The 20,923-nt window shown below is 39.1% G+C and overlaps 2 protein-coding genes across 2 annotated transcripts; both read right to left on the bottom strand.

Moving 5' to 3' along the window:
- Positions 1-263: 263 nt before the first annotated feature.
- Positions 264-5,884, bottom strand: cel.2 (carboxyl ester lipase, tandem duplicate 2). Its single transcript, XM_067574510.1, has 11 exons — positions 5,628-5,884; positions 4,950-5,097; positions 4,505-4,624; positions 4,229-4,426; positions 3,924-4,054; positions 3,618-3,725; positions 3,383-3,497; positions 2,084-2,270; positions 1,713-1,916; positions 654-863; positions 264-532 (listed from the first exon to the last, which is right to left on the bottom strand). Exons 1-11 carry the CDS (start codon positions 5,691-5,693, stop codon positions 349-351), a joined length of 1,671 nt encoding a protein of 556 aa, XP_067430611.1. The 5' UTR covers positions 5,694-5,884; the 3' UTR covers positions 264-348.
- A 1,547-nt stretch (positions 5,885-7,431) lies between these two features.
- Positions 7,432-15,251, bottom strand: gtf3c5 (general transcription factor IIIC, polypeptide 5). The gene is made up of 11 exons (XM_067574511.1): positions 14,909-15,251; positions 14,376-14,574; positions 13,832-14,027; positions 13,371-13,551; positions 12,131-12,235; positions 11,517-11,631; positions 11,182-11,262; positions 9,760-9,848; positions 9,274-9,356; positions 9,013-9,155; positions 7,432-7,710 (listed from the first exon to the last, which is right to left on the bottom strand). Exons 1-11 carry the CDS (start codon positions 15,104-15,106, stop codon positions 7,523-7,525), a joined length of 1,578 nt encoding a protein of 525 aa, XP_067430612.1. The 5' UTR covers positions 15,107-15,251; the 3' UTR covers positions 7,432-7,522.
- Between the last annotated feature and the right edge of the window lie 5,672 nt (positions 15,252-20,923).

The raw sequence follows: 20,923 nt of genomic DNA, 5'->3' as shown, positions 1-20,923 counted from the left end.
TTGTGATTTTGTTTTACATTTCAATTCTACCACACATTTTATGGTACAAAAATACCACAGATTTTTGTACATTAAATTAGCTCAATGCAAAAATATAATTTAGCAGCAGTATCTGTTAAATAATAACCCAACACTTATGCAATACATACAAAGTACATTTGTTTAGTACTAAAGTACATTTGTTTAGTACTATATATTGTAAATTTAAAGAGTCACAATAAAGATACGTATGATTTAATAAAACCAAGGAAACATTGTAAGTATTCATCATCACTTTATTTTTCATGAACCAATAATGATGTAATACTTTAGATCTACAGGTCCATACTGCAGGCACACAGGTGGTCTTTATTCTGAGCTCACTGTGGGAAGGCTGGGCAGGATGCTGGTCCAGAAATGCACATAGCGCATCCTCATCTTCTGTTGTACATAGCTCTTGTCCATACTAGAATTGATCTCCAGGAATTGGTTTCCATTGCTAGTGAATTTAGGCCATGTAACTGGCACTCTCAGGTTCCCTTTGTTTGGGTCTCTGTGGATATGAAACAGAAAACAGACAACTGAATTGAGGTAGTTTTTGTTTTCTATTTCTAGTTTCTGATTAAGGTTGAATTGATTTCTGCGATGTTCCTATAGTGTCTGCAGAATTATACCCAGTTCTGGCAAAGTTGGTCCAGTAGGCGATCATGTATCCAGAGACATCACGGTGGCGAGGCCAGTATGCCAGTGGTGTGGTGAAAGGCTTTCCAAACACGTACTGCAGGTCATCCGCATGGTCGGCTCCCATCCAGCTGGGGTAGGGTCTGCCAATGCCACCCATACGGTTGGGCTGGGAGAATAAGTAGGAATAGGTGCGACCAGTTCTTTGACGAGACAAGAAGAGAACAGGGGTGTAAGAATGAGTAAAAGCGGGAAACAGCCTTGCAAAAAGATAAGGAAGAAATGGCACTCAAAAAACTGAAATCTTAAAATTAGGGCCCATTGCAGTCTGGTAAAAACAACATAAATACTGAAAGTTCTTTTAATGCCTGGCTCCTACACGTAAAGTAATAACTATGTTATACAGCACAGTAGAGACCGTTTTGGATGCATGATACTGTTTTTAGCAATGAAGCAGTTAATTTATGAATTGATTTGATTTGATTTGAACAGTTTGTAAAGTAATTAATTGCATAAGACAACTGCATTTAAATTATGCAATAAAGCATGCAAAAATATAATAAAATGATCATTCAATTTTACAGCATTATTCTGTCATTCAATGATGAAAGAATTAAAGCTGATGGAGTTAAATTGATACACAAAATAATTTTATTATTCTTATTCTTGTACTTTTCTATTGTACATTATGATTTCTTTACTCTGCTGTTTTACAGTTAAGTTTAATTTCATCCACACTTCAGATGCTTTTAAAGACATGCAGCCAATGTGCCACACTACAGATCAATAAAGATCCAACCCATAGAACAGTAAGAGGGGTTTTGACTTTGACAAAAAAAAGCAAAAACAGTCAAATTTTCACTGCAATGAATTACCCCCAAGCAGGTTTAAAACCTGTTTTCTTAGGGTACTAAAATTGACACAAGCCAATGGCCCCACTAAGAATTAAGAGAGGTTATTCTCTTCTTTTATTCCTCACATTGTAAAGCAATATGAGGAACAAAAGCACTTATAAATAAACTGACAGTGACATAGAAAGATCTTGTTCTCACGTGGCGTTGGCAGCATGAAGGTAAAGGGCAGCCTGTGTAGGGACAATGAAGATGTAGTCTGATCCAATCTCCACAACTGTTCTCTTAATGGTTTCCCTGCTGGGATTTGCGCCCCATGTTGAGGTGTATGTGGAGTAGGCCTTGTCCAAACCAGCCTGGCCCTTCTCTTTAGTGTATGAAGCCAGGAGCCTCTTCACATCCTTACTAAGATATGGAAGATAAGGTTTGAAAATTAGGTCTGTTAAAAAAACTTCCTTCTACACAAAATATTAATAGCTTCTAGTTCAAACAAAAGTATGGTATGTTACCTTGGTTAGATCGGTTACAGAATTGTCAATGTTTCTTATTACGGGCTAATGGCTTGAACTCACACAGATGTGTCCACCAGGGGGGAATTGATTGAAGGGACGTCTAAACCAGTAAAGAGGTGTCCATCCATGTCGTTGACTCCAGCGATGTAGTCAATTTCAGCCGCATTGTGGAACAAGTTGTAAGGTTCATCTGGCAGGAAGTCCCCATCAATTACACCTGACAGGACCAGGTTGTGTACGAGGGGGGCTGACAAAGGCAGATACAATCAGACATCAGTACTGTATGTTTTATAAATGTCCAGCATTCTAATTTGCCATTTGCTGTATGTGCTGTTGGCCCATGGAGGGTGTAAACTGGACACACTTCTATTTCAAATGCAAGTGGTGAGCTTTTCCAGGCATAATGCAAAGGAAGATCACACAATCCCCCCAGTTTTACCCATCACTGTGGTGGCACTCTGACCAACCCTTTCTAGTGTAGCAATAAGAAACCTACAGACTTTGAACACAAGGTCATGCAAGATTATTTTCTGAATTTCATTCAATATATAACACTAAACTCTAAATATGAAAGGAACCAGTCAATCTCAGGATTTGGGCCATTAAAATGCCACCACAAAATGTGGAGCATTTGAAATGTGCAACTTTGGCATCCCCCAGTGGTTGTCTCAAAAAAGACACTGTGGCAGACAGCAATGTCCACTGACTTGCGTTGTGGAATTTACACACATAGAGCTGGCTATTGAGCTATTTGATGTAGTCTTTGCTGTGTCTTCAAGTACAAATTTTAGAAGACATTAGGCAATGTGAGTTCAGTAGCTCTTTGAGGTCGGTTTGGTGTGTCAGGACCCTTAAGGACAAGACACGCTGGCTGCGTTGCTTCATGTCACATCATTTCAACTTTCAACTTCATTATCCCCTTAGGGGAAATTTGTCTTGAGTCCAGATAGAATACACAGAGACTTAAGCACAAGACTAAGGTGCATCCAACATAAAACATACATAAAGCCTAATAAAATGCTTGAAACATGTATGCATCAAGTGACAACATAAAACCCAGAGCTAAGTTTTACCATTCAATCCAACTATCAAAGGTTAAAAAACCCTCAAGTCACACAATAGTTACATGGGAAACTCATCATGAGCTGAGTCATCATGAGAATTCGGTGTGGTGGCCTGAGAGATAAAATAATTATTCACCCTGTTAGACCTAGCCTTTGGTAGTCTAAATCTTCCCCGAAGGGGAGAAGATCATGGTTACTAATCAAGCCATAGATGCATACTTCACTGTGCTTTGCTCTGGTAAGAAGCACTGATACAATGTCAAAAAAACAATGCTGTTTGGAGTGCAGTCCTTACCATCGGGTGAGCTGGCCAGTTTCATAGTACCAGCCATTGTTAGGAGCACAGGATCTGTCATCTTTAAACAGGCAACCATAGTGTCATCGGTGGGGCAGTTGACCTTCAGAGCAACCTGGGAAGAAGATGCAGATCATCTTTAATTGTTTCTCAGCTCAAAGTTTACTATTCCTAAAACGACAGCGTCAAACGTTCAACAGAACAAGTGAAACATGTCAAAGAAGCTGTTATGTACCTGCTCAGCGACCTTGCGGGGGTTCCTAATGACACCCCATGGGCAAAGGGCGACTCCACTCTGGGAGATGGCTCTCTTGATCAACCCTTTGTTGTGGGGAGTGAGAGTCTGGGTAGACAGACAGAAAATAAGAAATATTTTAGTGTGTTCTTGAAATTAATTTAGACTCATATTTATAGATGAGAATTAATTTGATTTCATTTCATATCAATCATCTGTTTCAATGCCTCATTCAACCTTACAGATGTTTTTGCTGTGATGGAGCAGTGCATGCAATGAGCTAGAAATTGAGAAAAAGCTTCTCACCTGGAAGCTGACACTAGCTCCACCTGCAGACTCTCCAAAGATGGTGAGGTTGTCGGGGTCTCCTCCGAATGATCGGATGTTCCTGTGCACCCAGGCGATGGCAGCCTGCTGGTCCCACAGACCATAGTTTCCTGACAAGAAACAAATAGAGCCCTTAAGTAGCTTTTATGTCTTAGGACATAACATTAATTAAATTCACAACAGGAATTACTAATTATATGTAACAATTTACCAAAACCTTTCCCCACCTCTACTTGGCTCTGTACAATTGTGTTGCTGTTGTAAGAAAATAAATTGGCACCAACCAGGTAAGCTAGCATCTCCAGTGCTCAGGAAACCCAGAGTTCCCACACGGTATCCTAGTGTCACCACGATAACATCTCCTCTGTCTGCAATCTCCTGCCCACTGTACAGATAGTTGTCCAGAAAGTTAGCACCCATCGAACCTCCAACCAGGTAGCCTCCTCCATAGATCCAGACCATGACCGGCAGACCAGTGGATACTAAGAACAAAAAGAATTAGAGTCTCTTGTAGTATGCATCTAATATGGATGACACTGTCTGCTTCATCGAGTCTTTACCTGAGCGGCCATGAGGAACCCAGATGTTAAGATAAAGACAGTCCTCGCTGCCTCTGGTGTCAGTCATGATAAGGTTCAGCTGAAGGCACCTCCTCCTATACTTAGTGGCCTCCAGAACACCTGACGAGAATCACAAACATTGGCAGGCAATAAACTTCAGCCTGATAAGCAGGACTTTTGAAAAATGCCAAGATAAATTATGTACATTTTCTTAAGTTTCTGCCTTTATCTGATGCCTACAAGAAGCGACCATAAAATCTTTTCTGTCAATACAAATAAAAGGGAAGATGTGGCAGAATTGGTTGCCGGTAATTATGGCTTTTATTGCTACAGGAACTTACTAATCTTTGTTAGGTGAATTCTTGAGCAACAAGCATCATTAGTTTTTTGTTATTTGTCTAAATGTAAAATCCAATAGGTCTGTAATTTAATGATTTCTACCCACCGTCCCAGCCAGGGTGACGCTTTGGTTTCTCAAACCGTCCAGGAATGTCCGCAAAGGGAATCCCCCTGAAGACGTCCATGTGACGGCGGAACCCAAGACGAATGTTCTCCCCCTGCACCATGCCTCCCTCTGTGTACACCACCCCAAGCTACAGAAATTAGGCAAATAAGTACAAGAGATTAAGTTGATGTGGTAGTCCGCGAAACATTTTGCATTAAAGTAATTCTTTGCACGTAGGACTACATTTATGACATTTGGTGCATAGATTTTAAGTTGGATTTCTCAGTTTTAATTTGGCATGTCTTGGAAAAAGTCATCGGGTACAGTAATTCATGCAGCACTTTACTACTAATTATACTTTAAACACATTAATAGGTTACAAATATGTTGTGACATAGACATATAGACTTTTGTTCCAATATATTATATCTATCAAAGTGATGGATGGCTAAAAATGAGCAAATAATTATCCTTTCTTGATTAAGGATAGTAGCTGAATTATAGGAAGTCTGTGGGTGCAAAATAATAGTATTTTTAATTCTAGATACTTTAGACTATCTTTCCACCATTAATATTCTGTATGTATGGAGCTGGTGAGATAGCCTCTCCACCCAGAGAACTTGGGTTACACCTGTGACCTTCCACTCTATGGACACACTAGAAATAAAATGCACTTACAGAGGCCGCAGAGACCGTCTCCAGAAACACAGCAACAGCCACCAAAATTCCCAGCTTTGCCATCATGACCAATCTGTGAGAACCAAGTTGAATGTTTCCCAGACTTTTATAAAGGGTACTCCTCCCCTAACCAGCATCTGACCAGTGTGCAGTCTGTGGGCCTGCTTTTCTCACTGTTACACAACACATAATATTTAACCACCTTGTATCAGCAATCCTTTCCTCAATACATACCATGGATTACCTCAAACACTTTAAAACCTATTTGGCTAAGATCCAAATCACATATGTAGTTGTCAAACAAGATCAAGGGCAATTTTATCACTTTTGAGTTAAAAGGGTAAGTGTTAGCTGCAGTCAGTTTGGCATCAGTTGCAGCAGTGGGTCTTATCAGTCATGAGTCAAATTTAGCAACAAAAAAAAATGTCACGAGAAGTGAAATGCCCATTTGATACCAACCACTGACCTTATTAGCGACTTCAGCTACTTGCCTGCTCAATGGTGAAATATAAGATCATTTTATCTTCTTGAAAACATAGTTTGAAATGTGAATCAGTTCTCTGAAATCTCTACAAGGGATTGAAATTGCATATTTCAATTAAGCCTTGTGACATCTGACATCTACCAGAGATCAAGACCCAGCCCTCCCACCTCCACCTCACATGAAACTGCCATTGTGCAGACCAACTAATGGAGTGTACTTGTGTAAGGATAGCCATGGCAACAGACTGGTCCTGTCCTTGTGATGGTCCTTTAAATCTCTCCTCTCTATGGAGCCAAATAGCCAATGCTTAAATCACAAATAAAAAGGGAGAAAGAGGCATTCTTGTCATTTGCTACAATATTTCTGTTTTACTCTGTTGACTGTTTTCTCTGCCCTCCAAAATGCCACAACCTCTGGACATTCAGAGCATGGTATATAAAGGATGCTGAGGTCATCATACTGTATTAAGCTTTAATTTGGCTTTAAGATAGTTTTTAGATATTTAGTGAGTTAAATCAAGAGAGAGACTTTCAGAAATGATTGGGTAAAAAAAGTAGCACCACACAAGCATGTCTGGGCCTTCATAGAAAAGGTTTAGGTGAGATACCTTTCAGAAATGATTTTTAGTCTTCCAACTTTTGCAGTTGTGTATCAGGAAGCCAACCTCTGCTGAGTTGACACAGCTGCCCAACTAGACTCAAAGTCACACAGTTGTAGCCAATCCATATTAAGCCTTCATTGATGTATAATGGTTTTACAAATACTGCAAAGCCAGGCTGTAAATACTTTCATCATGGCCTACAATAAGTAACGTCTTTAGCAGTTAAAAGTGAACATTAGCATAGCTATTAATCTGCCAAATAACCTATAAAATTAGTTTTGGACAAGAAAACAGAGATAAAAACGTAATTTCACTTATTAACTCATTAAAAACAATGACAACAATTTTTAAAAAAAAGCAACTGAATCCGTTTCATCAATATTGTGGATGCTGGTCTTGGAACATGTACTGTAGACACTGTACTGAGCTGTTTGCTCATGCTTATTGTTGTTTTCATGTTTGTCATAAATTTCCCATTTCATCTCTGTCTTAGAAAAAAATAATACTCTATTAAATAAAGGATACATACAGCATGTGACCTGCACATAGGATGTCTAAGGTATCTGCCTAAACAAGTTTGGGTATCTTTTGGGTCATGATTTTGAATGTTATTTGGTGATCTGAAGAAAGACAACAAATCACCTGACATCTCTGATAAATTTCAGTCGTTCTGTATTAGCAAAAAACTTCTGCCCAAACAAGAGTTCTTGCACAAACCATTAGAAACACTTTCATTTTTATTTACATTTAGCTCCAAAAATAAGTCAAAACATCACATTTTACAGAAAGAAAAAACACAGAAGTCTTTTGTCAGATGTAATCCAAAATTTCTGTCTCCATCTCATTTTCACTTCCCTCTGAAGGCTGAAATTCATCATCCTCATCTTCCTCTTCATCTTCCTTGCTCTCATCTTCCTCCTCCTCCTCATCCATGTCTCTCACTGGGAATTTTAAATCTAGGCCTGTGCGTCTGCGCCTCTTGGGCATTTCTGGCAATGCTGGGGGAGACAAATAACATCAGTTAACCAAGATGCCTACTACTACACACACTTTTCAATTGTATTAGATACCCATTCTATCTAGGAACATTATCACTTCATCTCTTTTTGTTATCCTCTCAATAGAAGGGGTCACACGATGATGAATACTTTCACCTCTTTAGGGTATCTAAAAATCCTCAAAATGAATCAATCTGAGAAGAAACAAGTCTTCCAGTCTACAGCCATGCAAGCAGCTCTGTAAGGCTGCTGGGGCACAGCAAGGCTTTGAACTAAATGCTAATGTTAGCATGCTAACATGCTCACAGTGACAATGCCACCATTCTTATGTTTAGCAGGTATAATGTTTACCATATTCATTATATTAGCATGCTGGCATCTGCTAACTAGCACTAAACACAAACTGATGCCGATGGAAGTCACTAGTTTTGCAGGTATTTGAACCAAACTATAGGACAAATTTTAAAAATGAACTGATGAAGGTGCTAGGGGAAAGGTTAAGGGATCACCACAGTATTACAAGTCATCCTGCGGGGCACATGAATCTTTGTACAAAACTTCATGGAAATCCATCCAATAGTTGTCGAGACATTTCACTTAAAACCACAAATGTGAACACATGGTCAAACTAGAAAAGTTAGAGGATCACCAAAGTCATTAGGATTCATCCTCTGGGTACCCCGAACGTCTGTACAAAATTCAGTGCCACTCCATCCAGTTGATGTTGATCAGTGGATAAGTGAAAACTTTGACCTGCTGGTGGCGCTAAATGAAAAGTTAGGGATCACCAGGGGACCATGAATGTCTGTATATAATGTAATGGCAATCCATCCAGTAGTTGTTGAAATATTTCAGTCTGGACAAATCGGTGAACCGACAGACCAACACTGCCATCTCTAGAGCCACTGCATTAGCATGGCTAAAAATTCCTCTTTGGTTGAGTCGTTCACAGTTCATAACCACACTAAGGAAGTGTGATGAGGAGTCATAAGGAGCCTTTGTTTCATTTTAGGGGGGTCACAAGGCTAAACATTTGAGAGCCACTGGGCTAATGAGGGAAACTCTCTATAAGAAATGACATTGAGAAAGCTAGCGAGACAGAAGTGGGGCAGGACTTTTGCTCTCTGTAACATCAGCCCTGGTCACACTTTTGGCCATGTTGTGGCTACAGTAAGAGAAAAGTGCAATATCAGTGTGACTGTCTGAGTAGTTAATCTGTGATCACACACATAGGGATCACAGAGAGGACATGGTGTCCATGAAGTGGCCCAGGCTATTCTTTGTGTTGGATATTTTCCTTACATGGTTTCTGTGCTCGGATGACCTTCTTGATCATGGCTGAGATTATGTCCCTCAGCTTGTCGGTGGTACCGAGAACACACCAGCCATCCCGCTCGTCACATACCTCCTCTTTACCGCTGTTCTGCTCAATCACCTGTCGGACACTGGAGACACACACATAGCTTTATTACACCCAAATACAGCAAAAGGGACAAAATGTCCATTTTCATTATAATAATTACAAATGATTTGACACCACTTATGCACAGCACTACAATGTACCTTTCTACATCCAAATCACAGAGCTGGTAAAACATCTGTCTGTGAGGAGGCAGCATGCCCTCTCTGAAAATGTAAGATGACTCCTGTGGAGATGAAACAAGGGTCAGGTGTCACATAGATTCTGTAAAAAAAAAAAAAAGCTTTTCCATGACTATTACACAAGACAATGTGATAACCAATCCCTTCACCTTCAATTTTAGACTTTATCAGATGAGACATTATCCTCCAGTATTTCAACCTTAAGGAAAGAACCTTAAGGCTTAAGGAGATCCAAAGTGTTCAAATTTTAATTAACAAAAGCTAAGATATAAAATAATAATATTAATAAACACGGCAAAATATAAAATGTAACCATGAACTTGTGAAATGGCTCAATGTTCCTTCATTCTCATTCGTTACACACATTTATATAAAATAACAGTTCTGACACTAAGCCAGAACAGCATGAATCATGCTCCAATAATGCACTCGTATCAACATGTCTACCTTCAGCCGGTATGTGATTGGTACTGGATCTCGACTGGTACTTGGACCCTCCTGAGCTGGAAGTTCCATCACACTAGCTGGCTGAGGACCTGGAAGAAAACAACACAGCAGTTTATACAACATGTTGTCAGTTTACCTCAGCAACAGCAACGGGACAGTGGAGATTATTGAGGACTTGTTACTGCCTTTGAATTCAGTGAGCCAAGTAAGTATAGTACATACAGTATATACGGTGTGAGCTAACAGGACTGGATAGAAAGATGAGATCAATTACTGACTGCCAGCAGGTTTACAAGAAACAATGTTACTCAGAGAAATCAGGACAATGTGTTTACATGCACTGTAGTAATCTGGTTACCGTAAATCCATGTATACATGCAGGTCAGTAATCAAATTTCCTCCCCAACCTTTGAAGGTATTTTAGAAGCATTATTTTAACTGCTGCAGTGATACATTATAAGATACTGCATCTTCTATTTTTTTATTTCCTTGTGTATGTGTGTTAGAGGGCCGGCTGTGTAGTGAGAGCACAACCATTCTTTGTCTGAATTTTACGTGTAAGTAGTCAAATTTCCAGCAATGGAAACTTCTTGTTTAGACTCATAGAGGCTACTTAGTGTGTATTTTAGTCAGAGTTTCCATGGAATTATTTTGAATATGAGGATGAATCACTATGTGTAATTATATCTCCTTTCCTCCCACTGTCACACCTGGTCTTTCCCTTTCTCATGTGTTTGTTACGCACATGTTCACATGTAAAAAGCAGATTAGAAAACTGTTACCTGTATAAACGGCCAAGAAATCAGCTTTTTCCAAGAGAAATCTTGCTAATGCCCTCCCCCTATAATGGGAACTGGTTTCTTGTTTACATGACATTTAAGAAATCATGTGAATGCACAATGCCAACAGTGACTCTGTGACCTAAGTGCACGTACACTTAATTTTAATTTTTATTTTCAAGCTAATTCACCTGCTTTGTTCATAGTAAATGTATTCTTTTGGTTTTTCTCTTTTAAATTTAGCTGGTGTCTCAGGAAAAAAAATGGGTGAAAATGCAATAATAGCTTTTATCACCCACATCGATTCAGTTAGAGGTCAAAAGTGCAATAAGTCCTTTTTTTTTCATGATGTTTAATGAAATTCTAATAGATTTGTCCCTTTGGTGAGCTGGTTTGCTGTGGACTTCTGGTAAGAACTTACTTATATCTTTTGATCTGCTTTTGTACTGCAGCTTATTTCTCCTATTGGTGCATGTTTATCTGCAATTTTTATGTCGACCTTGATGCTGCTCATTTAGTCAGGTCTCTCTTAAATGAGATATTTTAACCCCAACTAGGCTTTTGGTGGATGTCTGCTGTGAAAAAGGCCTGTTGACCTCTGTGTTTTATAAATACATACATCCAAATAAATTCACCTACTCACCAGCTTTGTTAAATGTGATTGGTAGACTGTAGTTAAGGGCACTCCTCTTGGCTTTCACTGGCATGTCAGATAGTGAATACCCTGAAAGTAGGAAAAAGATGAACCAACAGTAAGTGTCAGACAGAGAAGTCATAACTTTTCATTAAGACTACAATATGCTGAGGAAGGGTTTATAGAAAAATGCTGATGTTGAATATAGACTAAAAGATCTAACTTTTGCTAAATTTGCCTCTGAAATATGTTAATATAACCCAATTCTATGATGTCACAGCACTTCATTTTTCCATACAATCAAAAAGCAAAAACTGTTGTCCTATCTTGCCTCAGACTCTTACCGTGCTTGGTGCTACAACGGATCCTAAAGTCCAGCATCTGGTATTTTTTGGAATCTGTGCTCTTTCGTGGGTCATAGCCCAGCTTCACCCACAGACTTCTCCATGGTCCTGTCACCTACAAAAGTAAATTTGATGTTTAACTCACATTTGGGCAGAAAAAAAAATTAGATTCTCAGATTTGTTTTGTGGCTCACATTGAATGTAATTATTCCATTACAGCAGATTTTATGCATCACTCTATAAATATGTATGTTGCAGGTACGTAATACAGGTTCCTGTTACGTGCCGGTATACAAACAACAATGGTGTGATATTGAATGTACTGAGGATACATAGCATGTTCATGATATATATTATATTATGATTCATAATAATCCTTATACGTTTTCATGTAACTTTGTAACCTTTTGATAACTACTAACCAGAGAAAAAAAAAATAATTTTAAAATCTTTTAGTTCATCTACTGCAGAACAACACCTAAATGAGGCTTGAGTAAGTATTCCTAGTACTAGTTTCTCTTGTTTATAAGTATATCTGAACAATGCATTTAACAGCAGGTATTTTTTCCTCTGAAATGCAACCTCAAAATATTTACCAGTCACACTCAGCTCACCATGTAGTAGGCAAAGACGGGCAGCAGCAGTTTCAGTTTATCAGGGTGGATGTTGATGTTAGCCTTGACCGCGTTCCGTGACCAGATGGGCCGACTCTCAAACATCTAGGCACAGAAGTTTGGTTATAGATAAGATAAAAGAATGATGGTAAGTCATATCTGCTTTATATAACATCACTTTCCAACTTCAACCAGATGCCATTTTTGGCAAATTGTTGATTAGGATGGTGAACAGTGACTGTTAAAAATGGCCTGATGGAAAAAGAGCTGACATCATTCCACTGATCTACAGGAGGTGGTAACCTGCCAAGAGACACAACAATGTACCAGCAGGGCAGGTTTTTTAAAAAAATATTGGCTTTTCAAATCTTGTACGAAGAAAGAAATGCATTCGTCACATTTGCTGGACCTCAAGTGCGTTTTGGTAAGAATCACTGAATGTAAAGATAAACATTGTTTACAAGAAAACAACAACACTCCACAGGGCACCTTTAAAGGACCAGTGTGTAAGATTTAGTGGCATCTAGCGCTGAGGTTGCAGATTGCAACCAAATGAACACTACTCCCCTCACCCTCCCCAAAACTCGTGAAAAACACGAGATGCCCTCTCGAAAACACAACAATTCTTATTTTCATGGGATTATACACTAATTAAAACATACTTATGAATATTATATTCCATTTCTGCCAATAGATCCCCCTAAATCTTACACATGGTTCCTTTAAGGCATGTTGGGTAATAAGACTATGCGTATTTACCTTGGTGGATTCAGTTTTAACGTCCCAAATGCCCTATTTCCCATCATATAATGCTAAATTCTTCAAGACAAAGATAGATCAGTATGTACACCAATAGAAGACTAGAAATGAAAAACTATTCCTGTTGTCTATAAAATGTCAGAAAAAAAATAATAACCATAACTATTTCCCAGATTACAAGGTGACGTCTTCATATTGTTTGCTGTTGTCTGACCAACAGTCCAAAATCTAAAGATATTCAATTTACAATTCATATAAAACTGAGACATTTACTTGTATTTTGGAGTTCACTAGTTTAATTTTTATCTAATGAGTCCTTCTAATGTGTTTGACCCTCCTGTTGTGATAGAGGACTTAACTGGCATGAGAGTGCCTCAGGTTTTTTTTGCATTATTCTTTATATTACACTAGTGACCATAGCAATCAGAGGGTGTGTGGTGCTTCCAGTAGCCAGCGACCACGATTTCAAAAGCAGACATACTGTTTTCAATTGTTCTTCTGCCTGTTTGTCACGCTCCTTCAGGCAGACTCGTATCCAGTTGACCTTGGCTGCCTCCAGGCACTCGGTGGGCACAGTGGGTTCAGTGAAGCTGACAAAAATGGCGTTGTGGGGCCGGCGGGCGCGATTCAGACCAATAAAGTTCTTGTTAAGGGGCATCTGGCTGTGAACAGAAAGGAGGAGAAATATTGTTAAGATCTACTTACAAGCTGCAGAAGAAATATAGTTTCCAATATTGTTGTTTACACCGGAGAACCTTCTTAAACCAGCAGCATAATCCATTTTTCTACCCATATGTTTATTTGTATGCATCAGTGATCATGGCCAAATCAAAAAAAGGTCAACTAACGACAGGACAATTAACTGCTGTTGCCAAAGGGAACTAGCAAAGGCTGTTAAATTGAGTAAGCAAATGATGCTTTTCCCACAGAGACTTTACTGACTTTTGATGGATGTCAGGCCGGTAGAAATAATCCACGGGAGTGTCGAGGCGTGAAAAGATGGCCGGGGGAAGGAAGTAAGGCATGGGCTGCTCAAAGAACTCTTGATTCTCTGATTTGCGGAGGATGATTTTGTCGTATAAAGACGTGTCTTTCCCATGTTCTGAATGCACAGCGAGGCACTGAAAGTCTGCCAGCCCTGTGAAGGACAAACACGTATTTCTGAAGGACCAACATCATCTGTCAAATCAGTTGTTTTTTCTGAGATGTTCAAACAATGTGTCTATGATAAAGATGCAGAATAGTTTTTTATCACACAATTCAAGAAAATAGCTCAATGTTTAACAGCAGTGAAATAAAAAAGGAAACAGAAGAAAGACAGAATAAAAAGGAAGGTAAAAAGAAAAAGTTAGTTAAACTTGAAACCTCAGTATATCAAGATGTAGCTGGACAAAAGAGCACTGAATTTATTATCTAGAATATCCAAATATCATGTGGTTTTGAAATATCCCAAAAACCTCACACACTCAAGAACTTTTAATCGAACCTTGGAATTTGTACGTTGTTCCTATGACTCCCAGTACATCCATGTTGATCTCAGCGTCTTTGGGGTCACTTTTTCTGACCCGCCGTCGCACCCTGAGGAGGAGGTTGCTGGACGGGAAGCGGTTTCCACACAGAGAATGACAGAAAGGGTCCTGAGGTCGGTAACGCAGCTCAAGCCGCCGGTTGGGGTGAGCGAAGGTCTGTGAGATTAACAAGAAATACAGGCAGGTATCAGATTATGAAGATGGTGACAGTAATCTACTCACAGAACAGACACTACTGTGACTTCTGACTTTACGGAAAACTAAACTAATGGCCCGTTAACTTCCCCCATCATGTCAGCGGATATTGTGGTTTACATATATGAAATTAAACAGCGGTTGCAGTGGATAACATGGATATGAAGGTAGGGCGTGACACTACAGAATAAGTACTCTGTGTATGAAACCTAAACGAGTCTTCATGTACTGTATTTAAGACTGTTTTATGGCACACAAAGTTTAGATAATTAACGCTACAACGTGTTCTGCTTACTTTGGACACTGCTTGATCACCGCCGAGAGTCTCCAGCATCTTGCTGACACTGTTGACCACCGCCGGATACTCCACACACACCAGCTTCTTGTCTTGCAGCTCCACCGTGGACGAGCTGCCGGGAACATCTTCAGAGTGACAGGAGAGAGTCAATTCCTTCAGAGTGAAATCCAGTTTCATCTGCCTGGAGTCCGCCATTATGCCTCTCTATTTGTTGTTATGTATTTATGCAGGCATAGTGAGCAAATAAACCCTAAACTATGAATGACAAAGCCGAACCGCATTCGCCTGCTAGTGCAGCGTGAATGTGTGTTCGAGTGCAAAATAACGCCGTGTGGAAACGCTAGTAGACACACGTAGTTCCGCCGTCATTTATTTCGAAGCCGTTATTATTCATCATTAACCCCAAAAGTTATCTTGTAAAAGTTAAATTCAAGTAGAAGAATGAAGCCATTGTTAATACTTTTTTATTACTTATGTTATCTCTAAAAAAAAAAATCTGAAAAGTCATGAAACACATAATGCAGGGATTTAACTGTATTATAGATATTTCCCTTTTCTTCTAATATTTTTCATCTCTATCTTCTATATTCATTGTTGAATATTTCTGTTTTTTATAATGCAAAGTAGTCCAGTGGTTCCCAACCTAGGGGCTGGGCCCCTCCAAAGGGTTACCAGATAAATCTGAGGGGTCGTGAGATGATCAATGGGTCTGATACACAAAATTGTTTTCAGTTTTTGGACTTTTTCTCTAATCTTTGATTTTTGGTGAAATATTGGATCATTTGAACATTTATTGAAATGAAACCATGTGAGAAGTTTAGAGGGAAAATCACTATTTGGTGGAGCTGTTAACAACTCATAGACATCTGAAATGTGACTCCGACTACACACTGCTTTTTGTAAGACATCAAAAGCCAAAAAGGTTGGAAACCACTGGTTTCATCTTTAACTATGTGTCATATTTTAAAAGCTTGTTATATTATCCATTGTGTCAAATCTTCATCTGAAAAGTAACTAAAGCTGTCAAATAAATATAGTGGAGTAGAAAGTACAATATTTCCCTCTGAAATGTAGTGGAGTGGAAGTATAAAGTAGCATCAAATGGCAATACTCAAGTAAAGTACAAATACCTCAAAATTGTACTTAAATACAGCACTTGAGTAAATGTACTTAGTTACTTTCCACCACTGGTTGTCACAATAAACTGTGAAGCCACTGAAATCAAAGCGCTGCTATTGTGCAGCTTTTGGCCACAAGATGGCGGTGTAAAACCAAACAAAATACAGCCAATTAAGGAAATTATCTAGCTGTGGGAATACCATCAAGCCTCCATCAAAGTTAAACAAAATAAGTAACTGAATCCTCTTGAATCCTCTTTTAAAAGTCCATCTGAATGAGCACCATAATGTATATTTATTTCATATGGATGACCGGACATTTAAATGCCACTAAAAGTAATTTTGTATTGACACACAGTGACATCCTCTGTTGTCAGAAGGACCTTAGTAAAGAGGATTTGTGTGCTGTCCCTCCCAGAAATTGTCAACAGACTGTCATCCCCTCAGAGAAGAAAGAAGAGTGAAGAAACAGTCGTGTTTACCAAGTTAGTTAAGATACTGTTAAATAAGCAATTATAGTCTGATGTGACACTGTGTTTACTTTTATTCTAGTTTGTCTTCTTTCCACGTGCCTTTAAGGGAGTACAAGGCTTAACACTGGATTTTAACCATGTGGACCTGTAGCCTTCCCTTTTTTCACTTTTCTGAATCACCTTCATTTGAGTTGCAGTTTTATAATTTTATTTTATCTAATTCTTTTTTAAGTCTAACATGTTTAGCCTAGATGAGCAGTAGTAAGTCTAACTCCTAGGGGGTAAACATGCCTTTCACATTTCACATTGTATCTTTATACATAGAAATAAAAACATACACACAGACAACAAGTGGACATTGTTGTGTGAGGTACTGTGGGTGTACGCATTAGCTCAAAAATCCAATCCTCAGTGGTGCTGCTAGTTTTTAGCACTGTCATGCATAACACAGCACTAAATCCACGTGTCCCTTAATGTGTAGGTGACTATACAATATGTTAAGTAAATAATAGCTTTGGAGTTCTTAGAAAGTCTGATTTTTACAGAGCTAGACTTTACCCCTTTCTCACAGCAGACATTACAGCTTATTAAAGCAGCAAAAGTACTGTTCAGGTATAATTAATAACATTAATAATGTCTCTCTGAATGATTCATGGCCAATGGGACACTTGAATAGAACAGAGCCATCATTACTGTTATCAGTGACACTTGTGTTTTTCCTGCTAAGACAAGTTAAATGCCTGCTGTGAAAAGTGTCCATTTCTTACAGTCACATAACAGCAAAGACTGCAATTTTACTATACTTGAAAACATTAGGACTCAATGTGGCTAAATGATTTGATGGTCTGTCACTATGGTCTGTCTTCTGTTGCTCTTGCTTAATTTAATGGAAAATTTAAGCATGCAGCTGTATCAACTTTGTGATGGCAATAAATGATTACAGTCAACCGATACAGGGCCATCACGGTGAAGTAATGAAGCTCAGTGTTAAGTGGGAGGGACACAAGGAGGAGGGGACAAAGGTACCCAACACTCTGACTGACAATCTGTTGTGCGCTGTGGTGAAGTAAGGATTTTGATGATCTCTTTCTGTCTTTCTTTTCTCTTGGGGGGGACAGAGATGGTGGATATTCATCCAGCTTTTAGTGCTATCTCTGTGGAGGGCTTGTCCGCTCCTCCCTGCCTCTCTGCTGGCCTGTTCTAGCCGTTACAGTGTGTGGAGCACATGATAACGTTATCAGAGAGCCTCCACCGCCCGGCTCACTCTGGAAGAGCCTGTTGCCCTCAGATTTCACCCCCTTTGCTCTCATTCAGCACTTCCCCTCTCTCCTGTCATCCCTTCTCTCAGCTTCTGCACATCCAACGTCTGGATGTGCAGCTGGCTGGCTGTTTGTCAGTTGGAAAGGCAATCTGTATTGGGAAGTATGATATAAACAGTAGGCCATGCCCATGAAGCCTAATCACTTTATGTAGGCAAAACAAAAGATTTTTATCAGTGGATGCTCTCACTGCACTCTAGTAATTCATTCCAGAGGTATCTTTGATGTGAAGATTTGCCCAGGACTGTCATACAACCTCACAAGCATTACATGTTTAATTACATGGAACTTGCAAATTGCTGAGAAGCCCCACAGTAGAGTAGACAGATAGTTCCCAAGCAATGTCTACTAGTGACTCATCATCATGGGTTGAATGTATCTATGCATTATGACCAGGTCAACCAAAGAGTTATTTTTGTTTCCCTGTTTAATCTGAATAATTGTTAGATTCCTGAAATTTTAAATCATTCTTTAATTTATATGTAAAATGCAAAGATTCGAAGAATGTTTGAAGGAATAAATCTAGTTTAGTGTAAATGTTTTTTCTGCTTTCCCACCCTGTTAAAGGATAGGTTTACAATTTTTCAGTAAAGTATGTATAAAAACAACAGTCAGGTGCCCATATGAACACTGAAAGAGGTTTTGCTTAGTGTAATCATTCCTCCTGTTCATATTGCCCATTAAAAGATCCTCCCTAATGTGCTTTCACTGGAAGTGATAAATATGCGGTCCTCATTTTGTGCAAAAATGTATGCAAATGGTAAATGGTTAAACTTTAACTTTTTGTACTTCAAGGAATATAACATTGAAAGATAACTGCTTGCTTTGACTATTTTGGATAGCTGAAGCCTCATGTTATCTTCAGATAAACATTTGAATACTTTTTTGCACAGGACGAGGACTGTGGATTTTGGCCCCCACCTTGTACACTGGAAGCACATTATGAAGGGGTCTTCTTATGTCTGGTGTGAACAGGTGGAGTGATAACAGCGAGCAAAACCTGCTTCAATGTTTATATGGATGCTTGACAATTGTTTTAAGACAGACTTGAAAAATTGTGAACTTATCCTTTAATCATGTCACGAACAGGTTGGGAACCACTGCAGTAGACTATCTGCTACAGTAGGAAATGTGTTGAAATGCCAACAAAGACCAATTGGTTGACATTTTTTGTTTTGACAGGGAATCATTGGGACGGAGAGTAGAGGATGACATGTGGTGAGTGCTATCCCCGGAACCACATGTCGCTTGGCTTACATCCAAGTCCACTGAGCAACCAGGTTTCCCCAACCAGTATCAGCTCCTGCCACTGCTGTTTACATGACATCTATGGTTTCTACCCTGATATATTTTAGTGGATAGACTCTCCCAGTTTGGGTTGTGTCAGTAAATTAATCTTTTGCGACAAAATTTTTGCCTTTACTGGTGACTTGACAACAGGTTGTGTTGACTACGTGTAAATAGATTATTAGAGCCCAGAAAAAGCAACCACAGGAGATGTTGATCTACTGTATTTTTCCTCCTCATCGCTCTTGTACAACACTTTGTAGGCGTTGCCTTTTGTGTGCGTCATCACTTATTTGTGGGTGGGCAGGACGTGCTGGACCACAACACAGCGTCAGTGGCAATCAAACAGTATCACACCCCCCACACTGAGTGACAGCAGCGGACGTGAGCATGCGGCATCTTACTGTGTACAGTCATGAGGAGGAAATCTGCTGACAGTTTATTTTTCTATTTGGACTATTGTATCTGTTTTTTTCTTTAAGTGATGGATCACTGGCATGACATTCAACCCCCACTCCAACGACAGCACAATTCTATAGCTGCCTTTTGCTTACAATTATGATTTGGGGGCATACCTTTCATTGATTTTTCTTCAATTTTTTATTAATTCAATATCTTTGTTCTGGCTCACTCCCAATAACAAAACATAGAATTGTTTCAAGATTCTTCCTGTAGATTAAAGGTTATATCCTCAGTCACCATGTTGCATTCACTTTCTAATGCCAAATTTTGTTTCTCAACAATATTATTATTTTTATTATATATAATTTCTGTATTTATGTTTGTAGCTACATATTTTTTGGCCTGTTCCCTGTGCTGCTGTGACAGTTGAATGTTCCCTCCTATTAGGTATATTAAAGCTATTATCATATCTAATTCAATCTTGTAATAAAAGCCACATGTTCTCAGAAAGTCTCTATAAATCTCTGTTTGTGCTGTTGTTATATCTCTTATTTTGTATTGTTTCCTTTTATAATGTTTAAATTAACCAGTTTCCACTCTTGGTCTCTAATCTTGTCTTTTTACATTTTTGCCCTGATTTGATGGAAAAGAAGCTAAAAGCAGTTTCCCAGCAGTAGCATGTAGCACCATGCTACTCTGTCAAATGCATTTGCATGAAGGAGAGGACAGTTTTTCTGATTCACAGACAAATCATTTTGCTGAATCTGCTGACTCACATTAAATGTTGAAACAGGAGGAACACAGAAAAAATCTGGGTCCTACAACTGTAAAAGTGATTTCTCTTTAGGTTTAAACCCCAAAACAGAGTCAGTTGGAGATACAAGGCGGGATGAAAGGCCTGTTTGGTCACAGGTATCGTAGAGCAGTAAATAATGACTCAGACTCATGTGACTTTCTCTTTGATCTCACAGTGAGAGTGGCTCTCCTTGGGAATCTCCCGCTCTGTCTTCCATGAATGTGTCATCGATGCCCTTGGGCAAGTTCAGCCATCCTGCAATGTTTCCACAGTACTGGCCCTGGCTCATTTGCATAGAACAAATTTGCAAGACAAATTCGGCTCTGTGTTCCATCTCTGTGCCTGGTGTGTGTGTCTGTGAGATAAAGAGGCAGGCAGAGCTGCATTTGGTTTGAAGTGTGTCCATTTTGAGAAATAGCACAAATGTTAAGTCTTGATTTTTTTGAAAATGTGTTTATTGGTCTTTGTTTAATGGAACAGATTTGGTAGTGTCTGTCTGTGTTTCCTGTCACTGTGTTTGTCACCACTGAGGCTGTTACTCCCACTGGTCAGGCAGCAACTTGCAGAAATTTCCTGGATATCTGCTACACTTAATATATATTATATAATATATACAT

The sequence above is a fragment of the Thunnus thynnus genome, chromosome 19 (genome assembly GCF_963924715.1).
Source record: "Thunnus thynnus chromosome 19, fThuThy2.1, whole genome shotgun sequence".
Classification (NCBI taxonomy): domain Eukaryota; kingdom Metazoa; phylum Chordata; class Actinopteri; order Scombriformes; family Scombridae; genus Thunnus; species Thunnus thynnus.
Note: the sequence above shows the minus strand (reverse complement) of the source record. Positions and strands in the feature narration are given on the sequence as shown.

Bases quoted from the DNA above. Each gene is read 5' to 3' on its own strand.
- cel.2 (XM_067574510.1), bottom strand. From the start codon at position 5,693: ATGATGGCAAAGCTGGGAATTTTGGTGGCTGTTGCTGTGTTTCTGGAG. The intron at 4,427-4,504 runs GTAAAGACTCGA...TTTTGTTCTTAG, and splicing joins GGTTCCTCATGGCCGCTCAG to TATCCACTGGTCTGCCGGTC. The intron at 533-653 runs GTATAATTCTGC...TCATATCCACAG, and splicing joins ACCAACTTTGCCAGAACTGG to AGACCCAAACAAAGGGAACC.
- gtf3c5 (XM_067574511.1), bottom strand. From the start codon at position 15,106: ATGGCGGACTCCAGGCAGATGAAACTGGATTTCACTCTGAAGGAATTG. The intron at 14,575-14,908 runs GTAAGCAGAACA...TTAATCTCACAG, and splicing joins GTGATCAAGCAGTGTCCAAA to ACCTTCGCTCACCCCAACCG. The intron at 12,236-13,370 runs GTATGTCTGCTT...TTCTGTGCCTAG, and splicing joins CAGAAGAACAATTGAAAACA to ATGTTTGAGAGTCGGCCCAT.